The sequence below is a fragment of the Prionailurus viverrinus genome, chromosome F2, assembly GCF_022837055.1.
Source record: "Prionailurus viverrinus isolate Anna chromosome F2, UM_Priviv_1.0, whole genome shotgun sequence".
Taxonomy (NCBI): Eukaryota; Metazoa; Chordata; class Mammalia; order Carnivora; family Felidae; genus Prionailurus; species Prionailurus viverrinus.
Window position 1 is genome coordinate 15,532,000 of NC_062578.1, and position 21,805 is coordinate 15,553,804.

Sequence of the window (21,805 nt, forward strand, 5' to 3'; positions counted from 1 at the left end):
AAGTTGAGAGCCCAAAACTACCTTCACATTATCCTCTCTGTGTCCTCCCAGGATGTACAAACCTCATTCTGTATTCTGCTTTCCTAAATACTTTTACCCCTTCTAAATCCCCCTTCCCCATTTTAACTGTTCAACCTTCAGGGTCGCTTGGGTGGCTCAGTAGGTTGAGCGTCTGACTCTTGATTTCCACTCAGGTCATGATCTCATGGTTTGTGGGATCGAGCCCCACATCAGGCTCTGCACTTGCACCGTGGAGCCTGCTTGGGATTCTCTCTCTCTCCCTCTCTCTCTCTGTCCCTCCCCACTCATGCTCTCTGCCTCAAAATAAACTTAAAAAAATTTGTTCAGCTTTCAATAAATGGAATTAAACATTAATACTTGAATGTGCTCTATCCATTAAATTTCACAGCCCTGTCAACTGCTGGCATTCGGTTCAACATCTACGTTTCTGTATTTCCAGTCTTCTGCTTCTCCAAGGCAAACTGATTGCTCCCTCCATCTTCCAAATAGAACGTTTGCTTCCCCCCAGCCCTCTCCGCAGGCCTCGGCCCATGCTGCCACCTTCATTCTACCACCCCAGCCACTCACACAAGGGGTAGTCTTCTTCTCCCTGAAAACTGAGATCCTGTTCATCCTGCAAACACTAGGTGCATTACCACCTTTTTCCTGAAGTCTTCCTGGAGCAACACGAGAACAGCTCTCCCTCCTTCCTTTCTGATGTCTAGTGAGAACCAGTGTTCTTACCATTCTTCTTTACCTCACCTTTATTGCTTAGAATTCTCAACAACACTGTTTTGTGAATAGACATCCTTGCCTTTCCCCACAATGCATCCCTAAAAGCCATACTGGAAAGCAGACTTTGATTCATGTTTCCCACCTGGCACTAGGCATTATTCCAATAATGAGGGGTGACACATAGACCAGAGGTGAGACAAACAGTGTGTCATAAAACCAAAAAAAAAAACAAAAAAAAAAACAACCCAGAAACAAAAACAATACCTTTGTATCTCAAAAATAATTTGGGGGGAAAATAAAACTATGGCTTAAGTCATAGGTGTTTTAGGGCTCAAATGGATCTGAGATCTCCAGTACAAGCCCCTCATTTCACAGGTGGGGACCCTAAGGCACAAAGAGAGTGAGAAATTTGCCCTGAATTTCAGAGCTGGGGTGGGGTGAGGGGGATGGAACTCCAGCACAGCTCTGATGACATACAGACCAAAGCCCTTTCTAGTATACTCTACTGCCCTGCTATAAATGCCTATTAAAAGGGGCATGCATACTTTACACACTGATTATTTAAGGAGGCTTAATTTGCAGTAAAGTGTTCATCTACCATAAAGAATAAAACTACTGAACCATAAATCTAAAACCAATATACTCCCCATAATAAACATTAAACAAACAATAACACAAATAAAACCCCCAGTGAGCTCCTGGAGAGCACAGCCATGCCCATGTTCCCGCGATGTCCGGCACACCAGGGTCACATGTATGCTGTGGATGGACCCACAGTCCATCACTGGCCTCCTTAGGCTTTACATGTGGCTGGTCACTAGAGCTATAAAAACTATCCAGGGGAAATCTGAACACCTTTTCGTTCCCCCATAAATCTCCCAGTAGCATACAGAGATAATCCAAAAATTAATTGATCATTTAATTCAAAGATTAATTTGCAGCATCTAAATAATTTGAGGCTGTCACTAAAGACCTTAGTTGAGAGGATTTAGAACTATCACTCTGAACCCAGGGTGAACACTGGTTTATGTGGGGAATTTTGAAAACAATTTCTTCAGTCCTCATCAATGGCATCAGAATTTCAGGGGTGGGATCTGAGCGTCGGTTTATTTTTTCAATGACACACTTCAACTGTGATACACTGTGAGAGCTAAGAACCACTTGTTTATAGAGACAGAAGTTTTGTCAGTTAGGTCCGTCTCCCTTCCTTCCTTCCTTCTCTCCTTCCTTCTCTTCTTCCTTCCTTCCTTCCTTCCTTCCTTCCTTCCTTCTCTCCTTCCTTCCTTCCTTCCTTCCTTCCTTCCTTCTTTCCTTCCTTTTTTTTCCTCTTATTTCTTGCCCAGACTAGCAGAATCTTTTCAGCTTTGAGTGACAGAAACCCAACCTACTTAGGCTCAAAAGAAAATCGGCTCAGTAACCAAAGTCAGGAGTGAAGCTGGCCCCAGGAGTGACAGGCACCAGGGGCTTAGTGCCCTCAGATCATCCATCTTTTGAGTCCCTCTCCCACTTGATGTCCTCTGGTCCCTGTTTGCCAGCTTCAATTCTATGGCCAGTCATCTCAGTCACTCCCTGGCTTACTCCCTCAATTATTGTGTCTCTCACACAACAGGTAGCTCACAGGCAAAGCCATAACTCTGTTAGCATAAAGTTCTGCCTTCTCATGTAGCCTGTGCAGCAAACACGGCCAGGGAAAAACACAATCCTGCTGAAAGGTCACTTTAAATCAATGACTCCAGGGGCGCTTGGGTGGCTCAGTCGTTTAGGCAGCCGACTTCGGCTCAGGTCATGATCTCGCGGTGAGTTCGAGCCCCACGTCAGGCTCTGTGCTGACAGCTCAGAGCCTGGAGCCTGTTTCGGATTCTGTGTCTCCCTCTCTCTGACCCTCCCCTGTTCATGCTCTGTCTCTCCCTGTCTCAAAAATAAATAAAACGTTTAAAAAAATAAAATAAAATAAAATAAAATAAAATAAAATAAAATAAAATAAAATAAAAAAATCAATCAATGACTCCAAGTCTTGAGTGACCCTGAATTCTGTCTAGCAATCCTGACACATTTCCCTACTCCAGTCACTCTCCTATGTTGCTGGACAACTAATTCATAGCTTCTTTTTCCTCTGTTCCTCAACTTCCAACACCTTGCCCCCCATTTCACTCTCCTCCAATGATCTTGCTTCCTACTTTACAAGACAAATGAAGTAATCTGAAGGGAACTTTCACAGACTTTCACACTCTCCCCTCCTACCTTGTTCTGTGAAGGAATAATCCAGGCCCCTATCTAACCCAACCCTCCTCTTGCACATGAGATCCTGCTTGGGATGGTTAATTTTGTGTCAACTTGATTGGGCCTTGGTGCCCAGATATGTGGTCAAACATTATTCTGGCTATTTCTGTGAGGGTGCTTTTGGATCAGATTAACATTTAAATTAGTGGATTCTCAATATATCAGATTGCTCTCCATAAGAGAGCAGCCTTAGTCAGTCAGTTAAAGGCCTGACTAGGACAAAAAGGCTGACCTCCCACTAGCAAGAACCAATTCTGCAGCAGATAGCCTCTGGACTTGAATTGCAACATTAGCTCTTTCCTAGTTCTTCAGCCTGATGGCCCACCCTGCAAATTTTGGACTTGCTAACCTCCAAAACCACGTGAGTGAGCCAATTCTTTATAATACACATATACATTACATACACACATACACACCCTTATTGGTTCTATTTTTCTGGAGAACCCTAATACACTGTCCTCATTAGTGCAAGAAATTTTGTCTGGAAGTTCTTACCTCTCTGGTCTATATCATCATTGTTTCTTTCTATATGATCCTTTCTATTTGCATTCAAATATACTCTCATTTCTCTTATATATATCTAAAGAAAAATAAAAACCTTTCCTTCATTAAATGCCCCCCACCATCTTCTGTTCCCATTTCTCTGATTCTCTCTGCAACAAAACTTTTGAACAAGTCCTTGTTGAAAGATTTATCTGTCGTCATTGCCTTCAATATCACTCCTCTCTTCTTCCAGGCTCCCTCAAAAAGGCTTTCAGCTTCTGCCACAGAAGCTTCTCTTGAGATCAACAATGGTCTCTATCTTGCTGAAGTCAAAAGTCACTTGGTCCTCATTTCACTTGACCTGACAGCAGCATTCAATATGGTTCATTAATCTCTCTTTCTTGACATGCTTTCTTCACTTGGACACCACACTCTCAGGGTTTTCTCCTACCCCACTGGTTGCTCCTTCCCAGTTCTCTTTTGTCTAAATTCTGCATGTGGGTGTAGCAAGGCTCAGCCCTTGGTCCTTCTGCTCTTTCACACCTATACTACCCCCTTACCTTACCTCTTCTCGTTGCTTTACTTCTCTATCTATATACCAATGACCCACAAATTTATATCTCCAATCCACACCTCTCTCCTGACCTTGAGATTCAAATATCCAACTGTTCCCCGGGCATGTTCATTTAACTGTCCAAAGCTGAGCTATTGATCTTCCCTCCCAAATGCACCTGATTTGCAGTTTTCCACATGAACTCAGGGCAATTCCATCCTTCAGTTGTCAAGAAATCTTAGAGTCTCACTTAACTTGTCTCTTCCAGGAAATCCTGACAACTCTACCTTCAAAATGTATTCAGCTTCTGATTATTTTCACCATTTCCACTGCCAACACCCATCTGACCCAGGCCACTGTCATTTCTTAACCTCCTGTTGGTGTCTGGCTTCTACCCTGCTCTCTATGCTGCAGCCAGAGTGATCATTGTAAATTATGAATCAGACTACCTGACTCCACTCTACCCAATTCTTTAATGGCTCCTCATTTCCCTAGGAAATAAAGCCAAAGCTTTACAATGATCTTCAAGGCCATTCACAATCCTATTTGTTGCTCCTCTGACTTGATTTTCTTTCTTTCTTTTTTTTTTAAGTTTACTTATTTATTTTGAGAGAGAGAGTGAGAGAGAGACAGAGAGAGAGACAGAGACAGAGAGAGAAGAATCCCAAGCAGGCTCCATACCATTAGTGCAGAGCCCTGTGTGGGTCTCGAACTCATGAACCGTGAGGTCATGACTTGACTCGAAATTGGACACTTAACCTACTGAGCCACCCAGGCATCCCTGACCTGATTTTCAAAAACATTATGCATTGTCACTCCCCTCTCACAATTCTGATCAGCTCGCCATTCCCCAAAGACACCAGGCATGCCTCACTGCACCATCCTAGCACTGGTTGTTCCCTATGACTGGACTGTTCTTCCCACTGATGTTCACAGCCTCCTTCTCTCCTCAAGCCCTTCAATTCTTTGCTTTGCCTCCTCCATGATGGCTAACCTTATGACCCTATTAAAATTACACCTAGTCCCACTTTCATATTCCTCTTGCTCTCCTTTTTCCATAGACTTTATTCACATGATATATAACTTACTTACTTATTATGTTTGTTATTTAATGTCTGTCTGTCTCCAAGTTCCACAAGTGAAGACTGTGTGTGTGTGTGTGTGTGTGTGTGTGTGTGTGTGTGTGTTTTGTTCACAGGTATTTTCCAAGCATCTAAATCAATGCCTGGCACATATTTGACACCCAAGAAACATTTGTTGAGTGAATGAAGAAGGATGATCTTCAGCTATCCTCTCTGATGTTTTTGTTTGTTTATTAGCTAAATTTCCTCCTAATGTAGACCTGCTTCCCTCAAGATAGGGCAAATGGCTGCTAGCCATTTCCAGACTCACACCTTTACAACTCTAGGACCATAAATGAATGGGATCTTCCCTATCAGCTGCAGTTTGAAAAATTCAAGTGGAAGACTCAGATCATATGTCTACTCTTTAATTACTTTGGCTTAGAAGACATATCTTGTGAAAGGATGGTGGATAACATTAATATGTAACATAAGATGTTGATGAAGATGTGATATCTGGGAGAATTGTCCTGAGCTGGCAAGTTACTACAAATTTCTTTCTACTAACCTATGCATCAGTCTTATCCTTTTCCCAATAAAAACTATGAAGGTAGAATTGAAGGAAAAACAACATCTATGTATACAACTGCAAAGATAATTCTACAAGGATAATACTACAACAAGGCATCCCATAGACACTGCACAGACATCCAACAAAATAGACTCATCCTCTTAGCCCCAAACCCAATCCTCCTAAATAGTCTCTATCTTATCAAAAGATTCAGTTCCAGTCACTTAGAACAGAAGCCTAAGAGTCATCCTTACACCATTCCCTTCCCTTTCCTTCTATTCACATGTAATCCAATGCCAAGTCTAGTAGTTCTTATTCCTAAGAATTTCTCCAATCTAGCCCCACCATCAACACTTGCTTTTCTGTGATTTATCTCTATCTATTAGACTGCATAATGGAATTGCTTGGTTATTTATATGCTGTATAGATTTGGTTCCTTGAGGACACAACTTGACTTTCATCTCTGTAGGTAACCAATAAATATTTGTTGAATTGAATTGAAGAGAACATACAAAAGGGAAAACTAATGGATTTAAGAGATAGGGATTGCAGCTTTTATGTTGGATCTAAAAGGGCAGAAAGAAGGGTATTGCAGCAGAGTCAGGAAACATACTATATATACTGTGTTTGAGGACAGGTACATTCTATATAACTGAAATATGTGTAGTCTGAGGGGTTAATTTGAGAATGGCAATGTCCCTGTAGAATCAAATTATTTACATAGTGATTATCTAGTCTGACTTCCTTATTTACACATGAGAGAACTGAGGCTCAGAGAGAGTTAGGAAGAAATATTATCATGCCATTTCCTCTGCTGTGGGAGTTCTCTTACTTCTGATTTCATAAATATCATGACCCTAGTTGTTCTCTTTTAATAAAGATAAGTATTCTAAGTTATTTTCTTAATCTGATTGTAATTGTAGCATTCCAATGAAAGCCCGGAGACAGTAATTGGAAAATAAAAGCACTCACTGCTGTGGATTCTTCTTTACTTGATCTTACCAAGGCTTTAGAGACCTATGAAAAGGAAGCTCTAGATGTAGCCAAAATTTTAGACATTTTTTTAAGTTTATTTATTTTGAGGGGGGAGGGGCAGAAAGGGAGAGAGAGAGAATCCTCTGTGTTGACAGCATGGAGTCCAACACGGGGCTCGATCCCATGAACCATGAAGATCACCATCTAAGCTGAAACCAAAAGTCAGACACTTAACTGATTGAGCCACCCAGGTGCCCCTAGACGTGTTTCTAAAGTCAACCTGTGACAGACAGAAACAATATCCAATGTCCCTGCATGTTTCTTCCCTTATTTTCCTTTTATTGAAAATAAATTCTAAACAAGGAGGGGGATTTGAAGATAAATCTGTGCATATCATAACTACAGTAATAAAACTGTCATTGTTCAAAGCTGTTGACAAATAAAGACTGATCTATTTTAAGTGATTAAATAACCTAGCATTATTCTAAATTTGCTACACAGGTCATGAGATGTTCTACAAATCTGAGGCATCTTAAAATACTTAAAGACCCTCTTACCCTATCATATAAACAGTGCTTGAGACTCTTTGGTTATGTGTTCCTTTTTCTAAGACATGAACAATTTTTAAAGTCCAAAAATAGACACTATTTCAGTTTTTGGTTCTATTTGGCCAGCATTTCTTCTCAAACATGACTGTTTTAAAAGAGTACAAATACAGAGTTTCAAAGAGGGAGTGAGTTATCTTAGTCCCACTAAAGCAGATTGAGGAAACTGACATGAATCAGTCACTTTGGCTCCTAAAAAAAGAAAGACTAGCCCTTTAAAAATATTATAGTTGCCTATAAAGTGAAGCATAATTTGAATATATCTTCCAATGCAGTGTAATTAAAAACATTTTTACGTACCTACTAAACTTCATTAACTCATATTTGGAATCAAAGAAACTTCTCTATAGTAGATCTCCAGTGAATGAAGGGAAAAGCACAAGAACAAATAAAATATACAGATGCTTCTAGAATATGACTTTCACTTGAATATTTTTGAGATCTAGGTTTGTCTCAAGGTAAGGCAACTACTGCCTATGAAGTAAATTGGAATATAGCAGAGTTGAAACATAAATCACAAAATGAGAAGCAGCATTGCTAAGACACACTTTAATAAGACTATCATATTACAGATCTATCCTGTAAAAACCAAGTCCAAGTTGGGTCATTTTGTTAAAAAAAAAAAGATAAGAAAAGAAAAGAAAAGAAAAGAAAAGAAAAAAACAGGACATTAGGATAAGTGAATCAATACAAAAGAAGAATCAATTAGTGAAGAGATGAAAAGTTAAGACTGGATCTTTGTCAAATAACATGAGTACTATTTACAGAACTGTTACCCAGAAAGGTCATGGCAATGGCACTTACTCTTATTTACGTAACAGTTTCTCTCTCTAGTAAAAAATGCATTCAACTCAATCCTTGGGTAATGAATCAACTACTTAAGTTTTTTCCCTCTCGTTTTTATTAGTTAAGTAGTTGAAAACAATATTCAATGTGGCACAAAGGAATCCACGTCTAAAATGAGTAAAATGAGGCCTAAAATGAGTAAAATCCGAGTAGCACAGTAACACATACTGTAGACCACCTGCAGATCACTTATTGCTTATTGTTGGACAGTAAATACCTTTGAATCAAACTGTTCTTATGACTTTATTCCATGGTCCCTGAGAATGCTGTGGGATTTGATTTTCTGTACCTTTCTTTTTTTGGTTAAAACATCCCATCTATGGAATTAAGTTAGAAAAACCGTGTAGTGGCCATGTGATCCAGAGCCAAAAGACTCTATCCACCTGCAATAGGGTGGATTCTATCTTCAAGGCCTCTCTCTATGGTAACTCTAGAGATTAAAATGAGAGGGGGAAAGTTCTATAAATAAAATACGGAGAATTTCAGTATAGAAAGAAAACACTAATTTGAATCAATTCCTTTAGAAAAATAAAATTTTCGAAGCCTTTACTTTTGGAGTCCTTCCCCTAAAAAGTAAGAGCCGTTTTAACTTCAAAATATGTCCTGTTTTTAGAATGGGGGTATTAAGCTATGTACTATTACCCACAAATGCATCAGAGTCACAAATGCTGTGGTCAAAAGTCTTTACCCTTCTTCAGTTGACTGGTGATTTCATATGTTCTAGAAATATTTTTATCTTTTGGCATGATGCTCTATACCATATGGCACAACACACTGACAAGCAAAAAGGGTAGAACTAGTTTGAAATATATACACATATATACACACATATATTTATACATTTATATATTCACACACACACACACACTGAATGTATAGTGAAAGAATTTGCATGTAGGCCTGCAAAGAAATATAAGGGCAAAGTTACACATTCTGCATATAGTACTGAGATTCTTTGTCCATGTGAAAAAGACTATTCAAAATCCAAAGCAAGACTGAAAGTTCACTATAGACCTGAGAGCATTCAAGAGACATATCAAGAACCACTACGCTTTGCTACATCAAGTAATATTTGAACTGTCTGTAACACTTTCTCACACAATATTTAATGCTGCTTCTAGAAGCGCAATAGTAACTGCATCAATGACACGTATAACAGCTTGTACAATCCGCTTATGAAGGATTGTTAAAATGGAAAACACACTGAACTGTCTTTAATTGATTCCCAAACAGTGAAATATCCTTCCTTGTTGATTCTGGGTTCTTCAACATTGTTTTCCCTTTGAAAACAGGGGTCTTGAATCAAATTTTATAAATTTTCAGAGATTAAGGTGCAACTCTCAGCCTGCTTACTATTCTTTGTGTCAAGCGGCATGTTCCTCTAGAAGGGGAAAAGCTTCTTGACAATGATTTCTTGGACATGACACCAAAAGCACAGGAAACAAAAGCAAAAATAAACAAGTGGGACTATATCTAACTAAAAAGCTTCTGCACAGCAAATGAAACAATTAATAAAATGAAAAAGCAACCTACAGAATGGGAGAAAATATTTACAAACCATATATTTGATAAAGCTTTAATCTCCAAAATCTATAGGTAACTACTAAAACTCAATTATAAAAAAAAAAAACAAAACAAAATAAAACTAATTTAAAAAATGGACAAAGGAACTAAACAGACATTTTTCTAAAGAAGACATTAATGGACAATAGGTATATGAAAAGGTGTTCAACAAAACTAATCAGGGAAATGCAAATAAAAATCACAATGATATTACCTCGCACCAGTCAGGATGGCTATTATCAAAAAAAACAAAAGATAACAAGTGTTGGAAGATATGTGGAGAAAATGGAACCCTGGTACACTATTGGTGGGAATGTAAATTGGTGTAGCCAGTACAGAAATCAGTATAGCATTTCTTCAAAAAATTAAAAATTTAACTACTGAATAATCCAGCAATCACCCTTCTGGGTATATATACAAAAAAAATTGAAATTGAAATCATGATCTACACTCCCATGTCCATTAAAGCATTATTCACAATAGCCAAGATATCCTAAGTAACCTAAATATCCATCTACAGATAAATGATTAAAGAAAATGTGGTGTATATATATATATATATATATATATATATATATATATGATGGAATATTATTAAGCCTTTAAAAAGGTAGGAATTCCCACCATTTGGATAACTTGGATGAACCTGAAAGACATTATGCTAAGTAAAATAAGCCAGACATAGGACAAATACTACATGATACCACTTATATAAGGAATCTAAAATAGTCAAACTCAAAGAAGAGAGTAGAATGAATAACAGAAACTAGTGGGGAGGGGGAATCAGAGAAATATTAGTCAAAGGGTACAAAGTTTCAGTTATCAAGATGAATAAGTCCTAGAGATCTGCACAGCACCATGCCTATAGTTAAAATACTGTATTGTATACTTCAAAATTTGCTAAGAGGGTAGATATTATGTCAAGTGTTCTTATCATCATCATCATAAATAAAAAAGATGCATGTGATGGATATGTTTATGACAGATTGTGGTGACAGTTTCATGGATGTATACTTATCTACAAACTCATCAAATTAATTATGTGCAGATTTGTGCATGTCCAAAGGAAAAAAAAGGGGGGGCAGGGTCCTTTATTGTTTGTCCTGTTTTCTACTGTACCTGAACAAAGGGCAGTCTGGGCATGGAGTGAATCTCAAATCCTCTGCTAAGTCATTAAATGAATGGATGCAAAAGTAAATATATGAGAAAAGGAAAAAGATGTATTTTCTAACATTGTCCATCAAATGTGACTTTCACACAATCTAGTGCAAGAGGGAGATAGCAGACGATCATTCTCTGCTTTTTTTTTTTAAGATTTAACACATTCTTCTTTTAAAGTCCTAATGCATATGTTCCTATCTTAATTAAATTTCTACTAGCAATGCTTAAAAGTTGTATTAGATCTTAATACTTAAGTTTTCAGGAAAGGTTAAATGTATATGTCAGAAAATTACGACAAAGATTAAAAGAGTAAGAAAAAAAGTTAAAATAGTGTTAGATGATTGGACTTGAAGCCAAACATCATGGGTCTGAATTCTAGACTGCACTACATTCTGGTTGTATAACTTTGGGAACATTATTTACATGAGACTTCATATCTCTATAAAATGCAAAACATCATTGTGAGGGAAGATTCAATAAATTTAAAACAATAATGAATATAAAATACTTGCCTCTATTATCTAGTAGACACATAGGAAATGCTCAAAAGTGTCCATTGTTATTATTACAACAAGTCAAAACCAACTTCATAGTACTATATATTCAATACACAAAAATAGATAAGAGTCAATAATACTGGAGTAGCTACCCCTAAAGTGGTAATTGTCCATCATCCATAGAAGGTAATCCCCTCACATCGTGCCTGAAAAGGACCAAAGCAGCAAAATACAGTATCATGACACTAAATCCTCACTAGACATGACTGAGCTACAAGCCATTTGTCTTCCTGAGATAAAGCAGTTTGGACGTTCAGAGTTCCAAGGTATAGATAATATAAAGCAATGCTTCCACCAGGATGATTTTGACTTTCAGAAAGACAATGCTTTCACCAGGACGATTCTGATTTTCAGACAGAAACTATGGTGTCGTTAATAGTTTGTGAGTAATGATCCTACCGTTATTTAAGTGTACTAAGGACCAAAATGTGTGTGATTCTATGTTATTAATGAAACCAGGCTCAGCCCTTTCTCAAAGGAGCTCTGATCTGTTAAATAAAACACACTGTCCACCTATGCCAGGGAGGGGAATCATAAGCACAGTTACAAAATCCAGTACCTAGAACTGAAACTTAACAGTACCTATGTTTAAATTCTGAATTTGCAAAAGCAGGAATTTTAGGAATTGACTGCACTCCAATTGCTATGTTTTCAGTTAGGTTTACACTAAAGAATAACCATTGCACCAATATGTTCTCCATTTATAAATATTCATGATAGGTAAACACTTGCTTATGATATCTTCCCTTTTTAATTAAAGCAGCAGAAAACTTGACATGTATGACATTTGATGTATAATTTTTGTATGAAGTTTGTATATTTTTATATCAATATCTACAACTCTAAAATATTCAGATTAGAAATAGATAATTAATGCACCAAACTGTTCATTCATTCATTCACCCTTCATTTCTTATGACAAATATTCACTGAGAAACTAGTCAGTAAAGCACCTACAGTTTCTCCTTCATTATTATCAACTATTTAGGATAAAGTTATGAGGAGAAATGACAATAGATTTAAATCCTGTTATGGTTGTGCTTTTATTAAAATGTCTATTAATTTCTGCGTTAAGCAATTATAGACTTAATTAATCCTTTCCACTTTCCTATGGACAAAAAAAAAAAAAAAAGAAGATCCTATCCCAAATACTTCTGTGTCGAAAAAAATGCCAAAGCCATAAAAATGAGCACTCTGGCTATAAAAATGCACAATATAATAGATGTCACCTTCTCTTATTCAGCAAAGTAGCTTTCTATAATTTTGTCCTTTGCCTTTCACAGAAGAGTAACCTGAAGTAGTTTCAGTGGGATTTTACTTTGGATAAAATACAGAAATATTCTCCTACAAGAGGCTGTTATCTTTGCTCTACAGCTGATGGTTCTCTCTGCTCTACTCCTTTTTTGGAAGTCAGTAAAGTGCAGCATCCCACCCCCGTAGGTCCCCTCAAATCCTCAGAGTCCTCTCCTGCTCTATCCTCCAGGCTGTGGGCAGCAGGATGTAGGGATGCACCAAGTCTGAGAAATAAGAAATCTGACCAGTTCACATCTGGGTCTAAATGCCTACAAGTCTATGACTTATTTTCAAAATGATTTTAAACATTCAGAGATGCAAGATACATAACAAACATTCAACACTTACTTGTATACTGATAGGTAAGGAAGAGAGACTGATGACTAGCCTATGATGATCTGTGAAGTGTAGGACCAAAAATTCTCAAATTGTCACGCATTAGTATAGTCATGAAGCCACTGAGTACTTAGAAATGCTTACTTTCTGTCCTGCTTCTCATAGGCAACAAGGAAAGTCACCAAAGGCCCAGTCTTTCCCACTCTTTGAAACTTCTTACAAAAGGCAGTGTAGTTAAAGTAAAGGGCATGAAAGATACGGGTACTGTGTTAGTTTTCTACAGCTGCTATAACTAATTACCACTAATTTGTAGCCTATACAACACAAATGTATTATCTTACAGCTCTGTGGCCCAGAAGTCCAAAGCGGGTCTCGTTGGGCTAAAATCAAGATGTTAGCAGGACTAGGTTCTTTGCTGGAGGTTCTAGAGGGGAATCTATTTCCTTGTCTTCTCAGCTTCAATAAGCTGCCCACATCCTATGTCATTTGAACTCCTTATCCATCTCCAAAGCCACCAATGGTTGGTAGACTTCCTCTCCTACCTCCTTCTTCCAGGGTTTACTTGTGGTTATATTTGGCCCATGCAAATAGTACAGGATAATCCCTCATTTTAAGCTTAGCAGATTAACAACCTTCATTCCATCTGCAACCTTAATCTTTTTGCCAAGTAACCTAACATATGCATAGGTTCTGAGAATTAAGGTGAGAACAACTTTGGGGTTAAGGGGGTTTTATTCTGTCTACCATAGCTATGGACCTGGAATCAAAAACCCAGTTCCACTTCTGAGTAAATCTGCAACCTTAGGCAAATGAGCTAATTACTTATTGTGTTAATCTCTTCTTCTGAAAAATAGCTTAAAAACAGTTATCTCATGAACCACAGTGAAGATTAAATGAGATAATATACGCAAAACATCTCAGCACGAAGTGTGGATAAAGTAGGGCCTCAACATTGTTCATTTCTATCTTCCCTTACCTTCTTCTCAAAACTCAGCATCATAGTGGGGTGGAGCTGGATGTTGGATCTAGGTCCATCTGGCTTCACAGCCATGCTCTTTGCCTTACACTACATTGCCTTCTATAAGAAGGTCCCATTGTTGGCAAACACTAAGCCATGAGTGACTTTACATATATAAATGGCCCTACATTTCTAAGGTAAGCACTCCAAGATTTTTTCTTATAGAGATAAGAGACTCATGTGGATCTTGTGTAACTTCTGAAATTATTTCTCTTCTGCAAACAGATAATCAGCAAATATGATTACAGCATTGGATCACCCTTAATGGTGACCCAATGAACAATTCTGAACTTCCCACAACCCATCAAATGGTCACTTTGAAGGGTACACAAATAAACAGCAAAGTGTTTTCAGAGCTCAAATGTTCCGCTAATTACACAATAGGAATATTCTCTACCTTTGAGATCTTCTTTTTTTAAGTTACAAAATAAAACAGCAAAGCAAGCCTGAAATCTGTCTCAAATGGTAACAAGACTAATTCAAACTCTGCAGTTTAATAAGGGAAAGTGCAGTACCATGGAGTAACTGATTACTTGTTGCCAGAAATGTGCCTGGAGATCTCTCTAGCACCTCCTATGTAAAACATAAAAATCAGCCTGTTAAATTCGGCATACTCTTGAGAAGAAAATTACTTTGCTTTCAGCTACCCACATCCTTTTCCTATAAAGAAGAAGAAACAAGAAACAAATCTACTATGATAACCTAGCTCTTCTCATTGTCTAGGCAGTGGTAACAATGTGAGGGATCTAGAGCACCAAGGGTCTTGTTTGGGAGTAATTAATCAATTAGAAAGAGGAAATAATGGACTTATGTGATACAGTGATGTCAACACATCAACATTTCTTTTTTTTTTCAATATACGAAATTTATTGTCAAATTGGTTTCCATACAACACCCAGTGCTCATCCCAAAAGGTGCCCTCCTCAATACCCATCACCCACCCTCCCCTCCCTCCCACCCCCCATCAACCCTCAGTTTGTTCTCAGTTTTTAAGAGTCTCTTATGCTTTGGCTAACATATCAACATTTCAAAATAACTCATTATCTACATAAACTTGACATCTTAAAAATCAAAAAGAAATCACTTCTCACCACTTTGCTTCTCACATCTACCTTGTGTGGCAACTGTTATTTCCACTTTCTAGTTAAGGAAGATGATTCAGGTTAGTCCAAGTCAATGGTCACGGAGTTCATGGACCCTTTGAACCTCCTGCTGAGGAACGGGATTCTCTCTGAGGCAGTCTGGAAAATATCACTTGGTGAAGCGACCTTCTCTGGGCTCAATCTTTCAGGTGTTTTTCTAGTTGATGACTTTCCTCATATAGTGCAAGTTCAGTGATGTTCTCAGAACCTATTAACACCTTCAGAAGGGTCTCAGCTCTGTCAAAACCTTAATACTAGACCAGTAAGACTGTGACCTCTAGAAATGTAAAAAGTAAGTGTCTGTTGTTTAACACCAGTGAATCTGTAATAATTCGTTAAAGCAGCAGTAGGAAACTAGCACAATTCTGGTCCCTGGAAGTGTAATGCTGCTGTGACAAATACGTAAAAATGTAGACATGACTTGACTGGGCAATGGCTGATGAATTCTGAGGAAGATGATTGAAAAAAAATCCAGATTGCCTTGGACATACAGTAAGTAGAAATACAGATGTTAACAACACCCCTACTGAGGACTCAGAAGAAAGTGAGGGCTACAGGAGAGAACATACATATCATCTTAAAGAATATTTACACCATCCTAAAGAGACGATAAGTAAAAATATTAACATTAAAGGTACTGCTGGTGAGGGCTCAGATTAAATGAGAAGTATGCCACTGGAAACTGGACAAAAGAGATCTTTATCCCACAGTTACAGAAAGCTCAGCTACATTGTGTCCTGCCATAATGTGGAAAGCTGAATTTGTACAGGATGAACATGGGTATTTACCCAAGGAGATTTCTAAGCAAAGTGTTGAAGGGGTAGCCCAGTTTGACTTGCCGCTTATAGTAGAATGTGAGAGGAAAGATATGAAGGGAAGAATCCTTGGGCCTAGAGGAACCGGGAACTGATGCTTTGGGAAGTTCTCAGCCTATTCAGGCTGTAAAACTAGGAGATTCACTGTCAAGAAAGAGTGCTCTGGAAAGAAAGCCAAAGATGTGGTTGAACAAATTTTGCTAGTGCCTGGGAAAATCAAAAGGTTGGAGTATTCTGTTAAATTCAAGGATAGATGGAGACAGCCTTGAAGGTTCCCTCAGCAGACAGAACCAGTTTAGTCATTCAGGTAAAGCTTAATTTAGCTTATTTTGCAAGGTTAACTTGATCTGGATCATTTCTTACCTGTAACTTTGGAAATGCCAAAAAAAAAAAACAAACTTGAACTGTTTCTCAAGGTTTATATGAGGTAACCACTGAAAATTGTAATAATGTAAGCCATCACTGTGAGGAATAAACAGTTACTGATTTCTCACCTTAATATAAGCTGCTTTATAAAAATATACCACTGAAACTCATCCCATGTTCTGGTTTGAGCACTCCTGGTTTGTGAACTATTTTTTTGGTATATGCACAATAATTTCTTACTAATTACTACTTCAGTGATTCATTGGTTTCACGTTGGCTGTTTTGAACTTTTGACAGTTCAGTCATACACATTCATGATCAAAGTATTAGTGAACACTGAAAAGATTAGGCATGTGACTAATGTTCCCCTCAGCCCTGTCAAAAGAAGCCTGGAATGTAAAGGGAATGATCCAGGAAAAATCTGTGGAGGAGCCTCTTATTGATGGAGTCAATCCCTGTGACATGCATGGAAGTCCCATGATGTTCTTGGGAATTTTTGTCCCAGGATCAATCATACCCAGATTCCTACACTTGATTTAGATGATTTAAATGGTGAGATTTGGGACTTTTGAGCTCAATGAGATTTATATGAGATCTTGGACTTTGTGTTGGTATTCTAATAGGTTGAGATTTTTGTGAATGTTGGGATGAGTGAATATATTTTGCATGTAAGATGCACAGAAATCTTTGGAGGTCAGAGGGAGTACTGTGGTAGGAAGATGTTTCCCAAATGTGTGAATGTGTTACCTTACATTACAAAAAGGACTTTACAGATGTGACTAAGTTAAGGACTTTGAGATGGGAAGATTATCCTGGATTATTTGGGTGAGTTCAACACAATCACTAGGATCCTTATAAGCTAGAGGTAGGAGTATCAGAGTATGAAAAAGAAATCTGAATTCTAGTGACCTTCAGAAAGTGGAAGAAACAAGGAAATGGATTCTCCCCTGGTTCCATCAAAAGGAACGCAGCCCTGCCAACACCTTGATTGAGGCCAGTAAGGCCTGTTTCAGACTTCTGCTGTCCAGAACTGCAACATTTAAAAATCTGTGTTACTGCCTCTTCCCTACCATATTTTCTGTGAACACTTTCCCATATTCATTATTATAAATGTTTTCATTCTAAGTGTCCCTTTTAACACATACATAATTTAGTGCCACTCTGTATTTCACTTAGAAGAATTTAACCATTTTACATTTATTTTTTATTGTTTTGGTCAGACTAACCTTCATTTTTGCAGGGGATAGGAGGTAGAGAAAGAATAATAGAGACATGTTTGCTTTCATGTTTGCCTTGCTACACACACTCTTTTTATATGTTGTCTTTATAATAATTTAGAAAGCCCGTATCTATGTTCAAGTCTATTATTAGTAAAAGATGGTGATTTTTAAACACACACACACACACACACACACATATATATATATATATATATATATATATATATATATATATAATTGTTGGACAAAAATTTATATCATATTAATGACTTTCTGGAAATAAACTGTTTCCTAGCACCGTCCAAATCATATCTTGAATTTCTCAGTTTTATTTCAAATGTGGCATTGACTGACACTGAATCTACACAGAATCACATAACACTGAAATTAAAGCATCCTAAGTCCTCATTTGGGGCTCTAAAGCACAGCCATTGGAAAAGGCAGCCTGGGAGAGGGCATGACACATTCCAGGATGATCACTGAAAACCTGCCTGGGGAAAAAAGCGAAAGTTCCCTTCTAGAGTATTCACCCATGTGCATTCTAGAAATGTCCACAGGTATTTGAATGTGGTACAATGGTGCCATTTTCCCCAAACTACTGAGAAACAACCTATATCACACACACACACACACACACACACACACACACACACACACACACACATACCTATAAACATATCTATGTGTAGGTATATCAATCCATCCATCTATCTATCTATATAGATAGATCGGTAGATACATAATAGATATCTGTATATATAGATATATAATAGAGATCTAATAGAGATCTAATATCTATTAGATCTCACACGTGTGTAGGTATGTGTGTGTGTGTGTGTATATATATATATATATATATATATATATATCACACGTGGGTATGTGAGATCTAATCACAAAGAGAAAATAGAGGATTTCGAGTGAATGCTTTTATTTTGAATATCTGTTTCTACTTTCACATTTCAAATCAGATAAAGAAGTGACACACTTCTAGGTGTTGTGTTATTGGTTTTTTTCTAATAAAATATTACAGTAAATGCACAAAATACACACTGTAAACTTATTTCGTATTCAGCAAACTCCCATGAGGTGTTATTACTGCGTTTTTCCGCATGAGGTACAGTGTAGTAAACTGAGGCAGAGAAGCACCCAGAGTTATTCTTCATACTAGACACTGACATTCTCCTGAAACATTTCACTTTTAACTTAATGAAATGTAAGAAAATTCCCCTCCCGAAATGCTCTACGAATTCTAGGTCATAAAGCATCAACTCATTGTAAGTCGGCACCAAAATGTGTCTGGAAGCCATGCGTGATGCATAATGAATAATGCAAATCCAGGGCTTATTACAACCTATACAGGAGCAGCAAATCGAATTCAGTCCCAACGCTTTAATACGTATGCGTATGTATGGGGAAGAGGCAGAAGAAGAAGCCTTTGTCAGTACACACAATACCCCAAGGCGCCGCCACCCGCAACAACTTGACTATCCGCACTTGAAATCGCGGGGCACTCTCCACAGTCCGGGTCGCGCGCGGTCCGCGGGGCCCAGAGCGCATGCGTGGCCCTGGCTGCCCGGCCGCGCGATGAGGTCGCGGGGGCGCTTACCTGGTGCGCCTGGAGCTCAGGCACAAGACCCCGAGCAGCAGGGCCGCGGCGAGGGCCAGGCCCTGGAAGCTGAGTAGCTGCGGCAGGAAGGGCTCCAGCGAGAAGAGGCCCATGCCCGAGGACAAGTCTTCCGCCGTCTGGTTCCCGCGCGCCGCAGCGGCCAGCCAGGGGTCTCTCTCGGGACGGCGACACTGCTGCCTCCCGCGGCGTCTCTGCGCGGCTCTCCCTCGGTCCGGCCGCCAGAGGCTGGCCTGCTCGCGGCGCTGCCAGGAATGTCACCGCGGGCCCCCGAGGCTGAGTTTCAAAGTTCCTGCACTCCCCTCCCCCGGCCCAGCCCCCACCCACGCGTACCGCCCAGCTCCGCGACCGCCTCCGGCCCGGTGGCTTCTGGAAAACGGCGCCCGGGTTCCTAGGGGCCGGAAGGAGGGCCAGAGAAGAGGGGGTAGGGGTTAGGATTTCCTGGCGAGGAACCTCTGAAGGCCTGGAGGAGGGAGATTTCTGTTCAGTTCTGGAAGTGAGTCGCTTGGGTTCCTCATTCCGTAGCCCGCGCCGCTCAAGCAGAGGGACCCTGCGTGCCCCTGAAAAGGGCTGGGACTGTGCCCGCTGCTCAGCGGCACCGCTGATCTCTTAGGCACGACCCAGAGAACCTGGCGAGCGACACATACCCGTGGTGCGCGCCGCCTCCGACCTGGTCCTTGCAGCCTTTTTGGCCCTGCACATCCTGTTTGCTTACACGCTTTTGTTGAGAGCCTACTGTGTGCGAAGGCTTGTCGGAGAGACCAGGGCCGTTGAGGCACAGGATCCAGGAAGAGAGAAGAGACTAGTCTATTGCAGAACAACGCTGAGGGCCAAAATAGAAGCGGTACAAGCCCCACAGGTGGTCTTAACAAAAGATAAGGGAGAAGTTTTTTAAATGTCTTTCCCTGAGTGAGGTCCATTCACCAGGGACTTCACATGTTTTAATATACTCTCCACACCAAACTTGAGATGTAATTTTTAGCGGTATTTTGGAAAACATATAACAAAACTCAGGTTAAGTAATTTACCCTCCCTGCTCACTTAAGTAACTGTTAACCATTTTAGTAACTATTAGCCTAACTAGTGCAAGACCACGGTGTTTTTTACGTTATGCAAGATTTTTATTTCCACAGTTCTTTGGACTACCGCAACAGCTTAGGAACTGATCGCCAGGCCTCTGACCTTTGACCTTTCCAGCCCTTCCCCCAACCATGGCACCTCCCTACTACACAGACCTATCCTGCTTTTACCCTGTTCAGAACTCTTACTGATTGCCTTTCTGATAAAGTCATAAATCTTGGACCTCCAGGGAGACGCCCTTCTGGGTTTGTCTCCATTGTGTTACTACGACAGCTGGTACAGTTCCATATAACTAAATCTGGAACCACTGCTTCCCTCACAGTCAGACCTTTAACACCTTTGTCTATGATATTTGCTCTGCCTGAAGTTTTCCTGTCTCCCCTAGATGCTAAAATTCTACCTACCTTTCAAGGCCCAGCTCAAATCCTACTTCCTTCTAGAAATTATCCCTAACTCTTCTTTTGTAATTAACCTCTTGGTCCTCCATACTTTTAACACTATCTCAATTTTCCACCTCATCACATTTTCTACCATATCGAAGTTCTTTCTAAGTCTGTCTTTCCTGCTATAGAAGGTGGGTAACCATCTCTCAGACAAACTTGTCTGCACCCACTCTCTAGCCCCACCTACTGATCCCCCACCCAGAGTTGAGATAACATAGCTGTAAGTACTTTGCAGGTGCCTGGCTCTTGGTGCTCTGTTACTGAATTACTACTGTGTTGTTGTCCTTGACCTTGAAGCTGTAAATGGCTGGGTTAGTATTAGAACTCCAATGCTTTTGAATATCTTCAGCTTTGACTTTTATTCCAGGGTCTTACTACTGCCTCTCCTTCCTTCTATTGTAAATTCAAATTTCTAGGAAATCCAATAGGATACAGTGAGCCAATAGCTACTCTGTCTCCTCTAAGGGAAAACAAATTGGTTTCCATCCCTGCCTGGCCAACAGAGCCAGCTTACAGGGCAGTATCCATGCTGTGCATTTCTATAAACGCTGCAGAAAGCCCCTCTCACTAATTTTCACAAGCATTCTCTACTTTTATACCTTCATTTTCCATTTGATCTCCTGGATGACTCTTCTGTTTGAAAATATAAGTAAAAATATTAAGCATTAATCAATCTATTGAACATTTACTATGTACCAGGCACCATGCTAAACATTTTATTTCATAACAATAATAGCAAGCACCTGCAGTTAATCACACTGTCTTAGGGAAGTGAAAGAAAGAAGACCGCATTGTCACCTCCTAGATTTGTTTAGTAATTGTGTCATATTCCTGTGGTATCTATATAGTATTTTACTTAGAACACTTTATGGTGTACACTTAATAAATTTTGAGTGTCTGTTTCTCTTGTGTTTTCCATTGGTGTTAAAAAGGACCTCTATTCTATAAACTGACCTGCTTGAAATAAAATTGAAAGACATTTTTTTATTCTTTTGCTTTGTAACCCATCATCAGCATCATTATATTCACTCTAGTTCAAGTTATTTTACCTCCAAAATATGCCTGTATCCCAATC

At 39.2% G+C, this 21,805-nt stretch overlaps 1 protein-coding gene across 1 annotated transcript in view; it reads right to left on the reverse strand.

The window, feature by feature from the left end:
- Nucleotides 1-19,440, reverse strand: part of LOC125156762 (cytochrome P450 7B1) — a 172,324-nt gene extending 152,884 nt beyond the window's left edge. The window contains exon 1 of the mRNA XM_047842988.1: nucleotides 19,190-19,440. Coding sequence (XP_047698944.1) covers nucleotides 19,190-19,302 — 113 coding nt within the window. The 5' untranslated portion in view covers nucleotides 19,303-19,440. The remainder of the gene's footprint in view (nucleotides 1-19,189) is intronic.
- Between the last annotated feature and the right edge of the window lie 2,365 nt (nucleotides 19,441-21,805).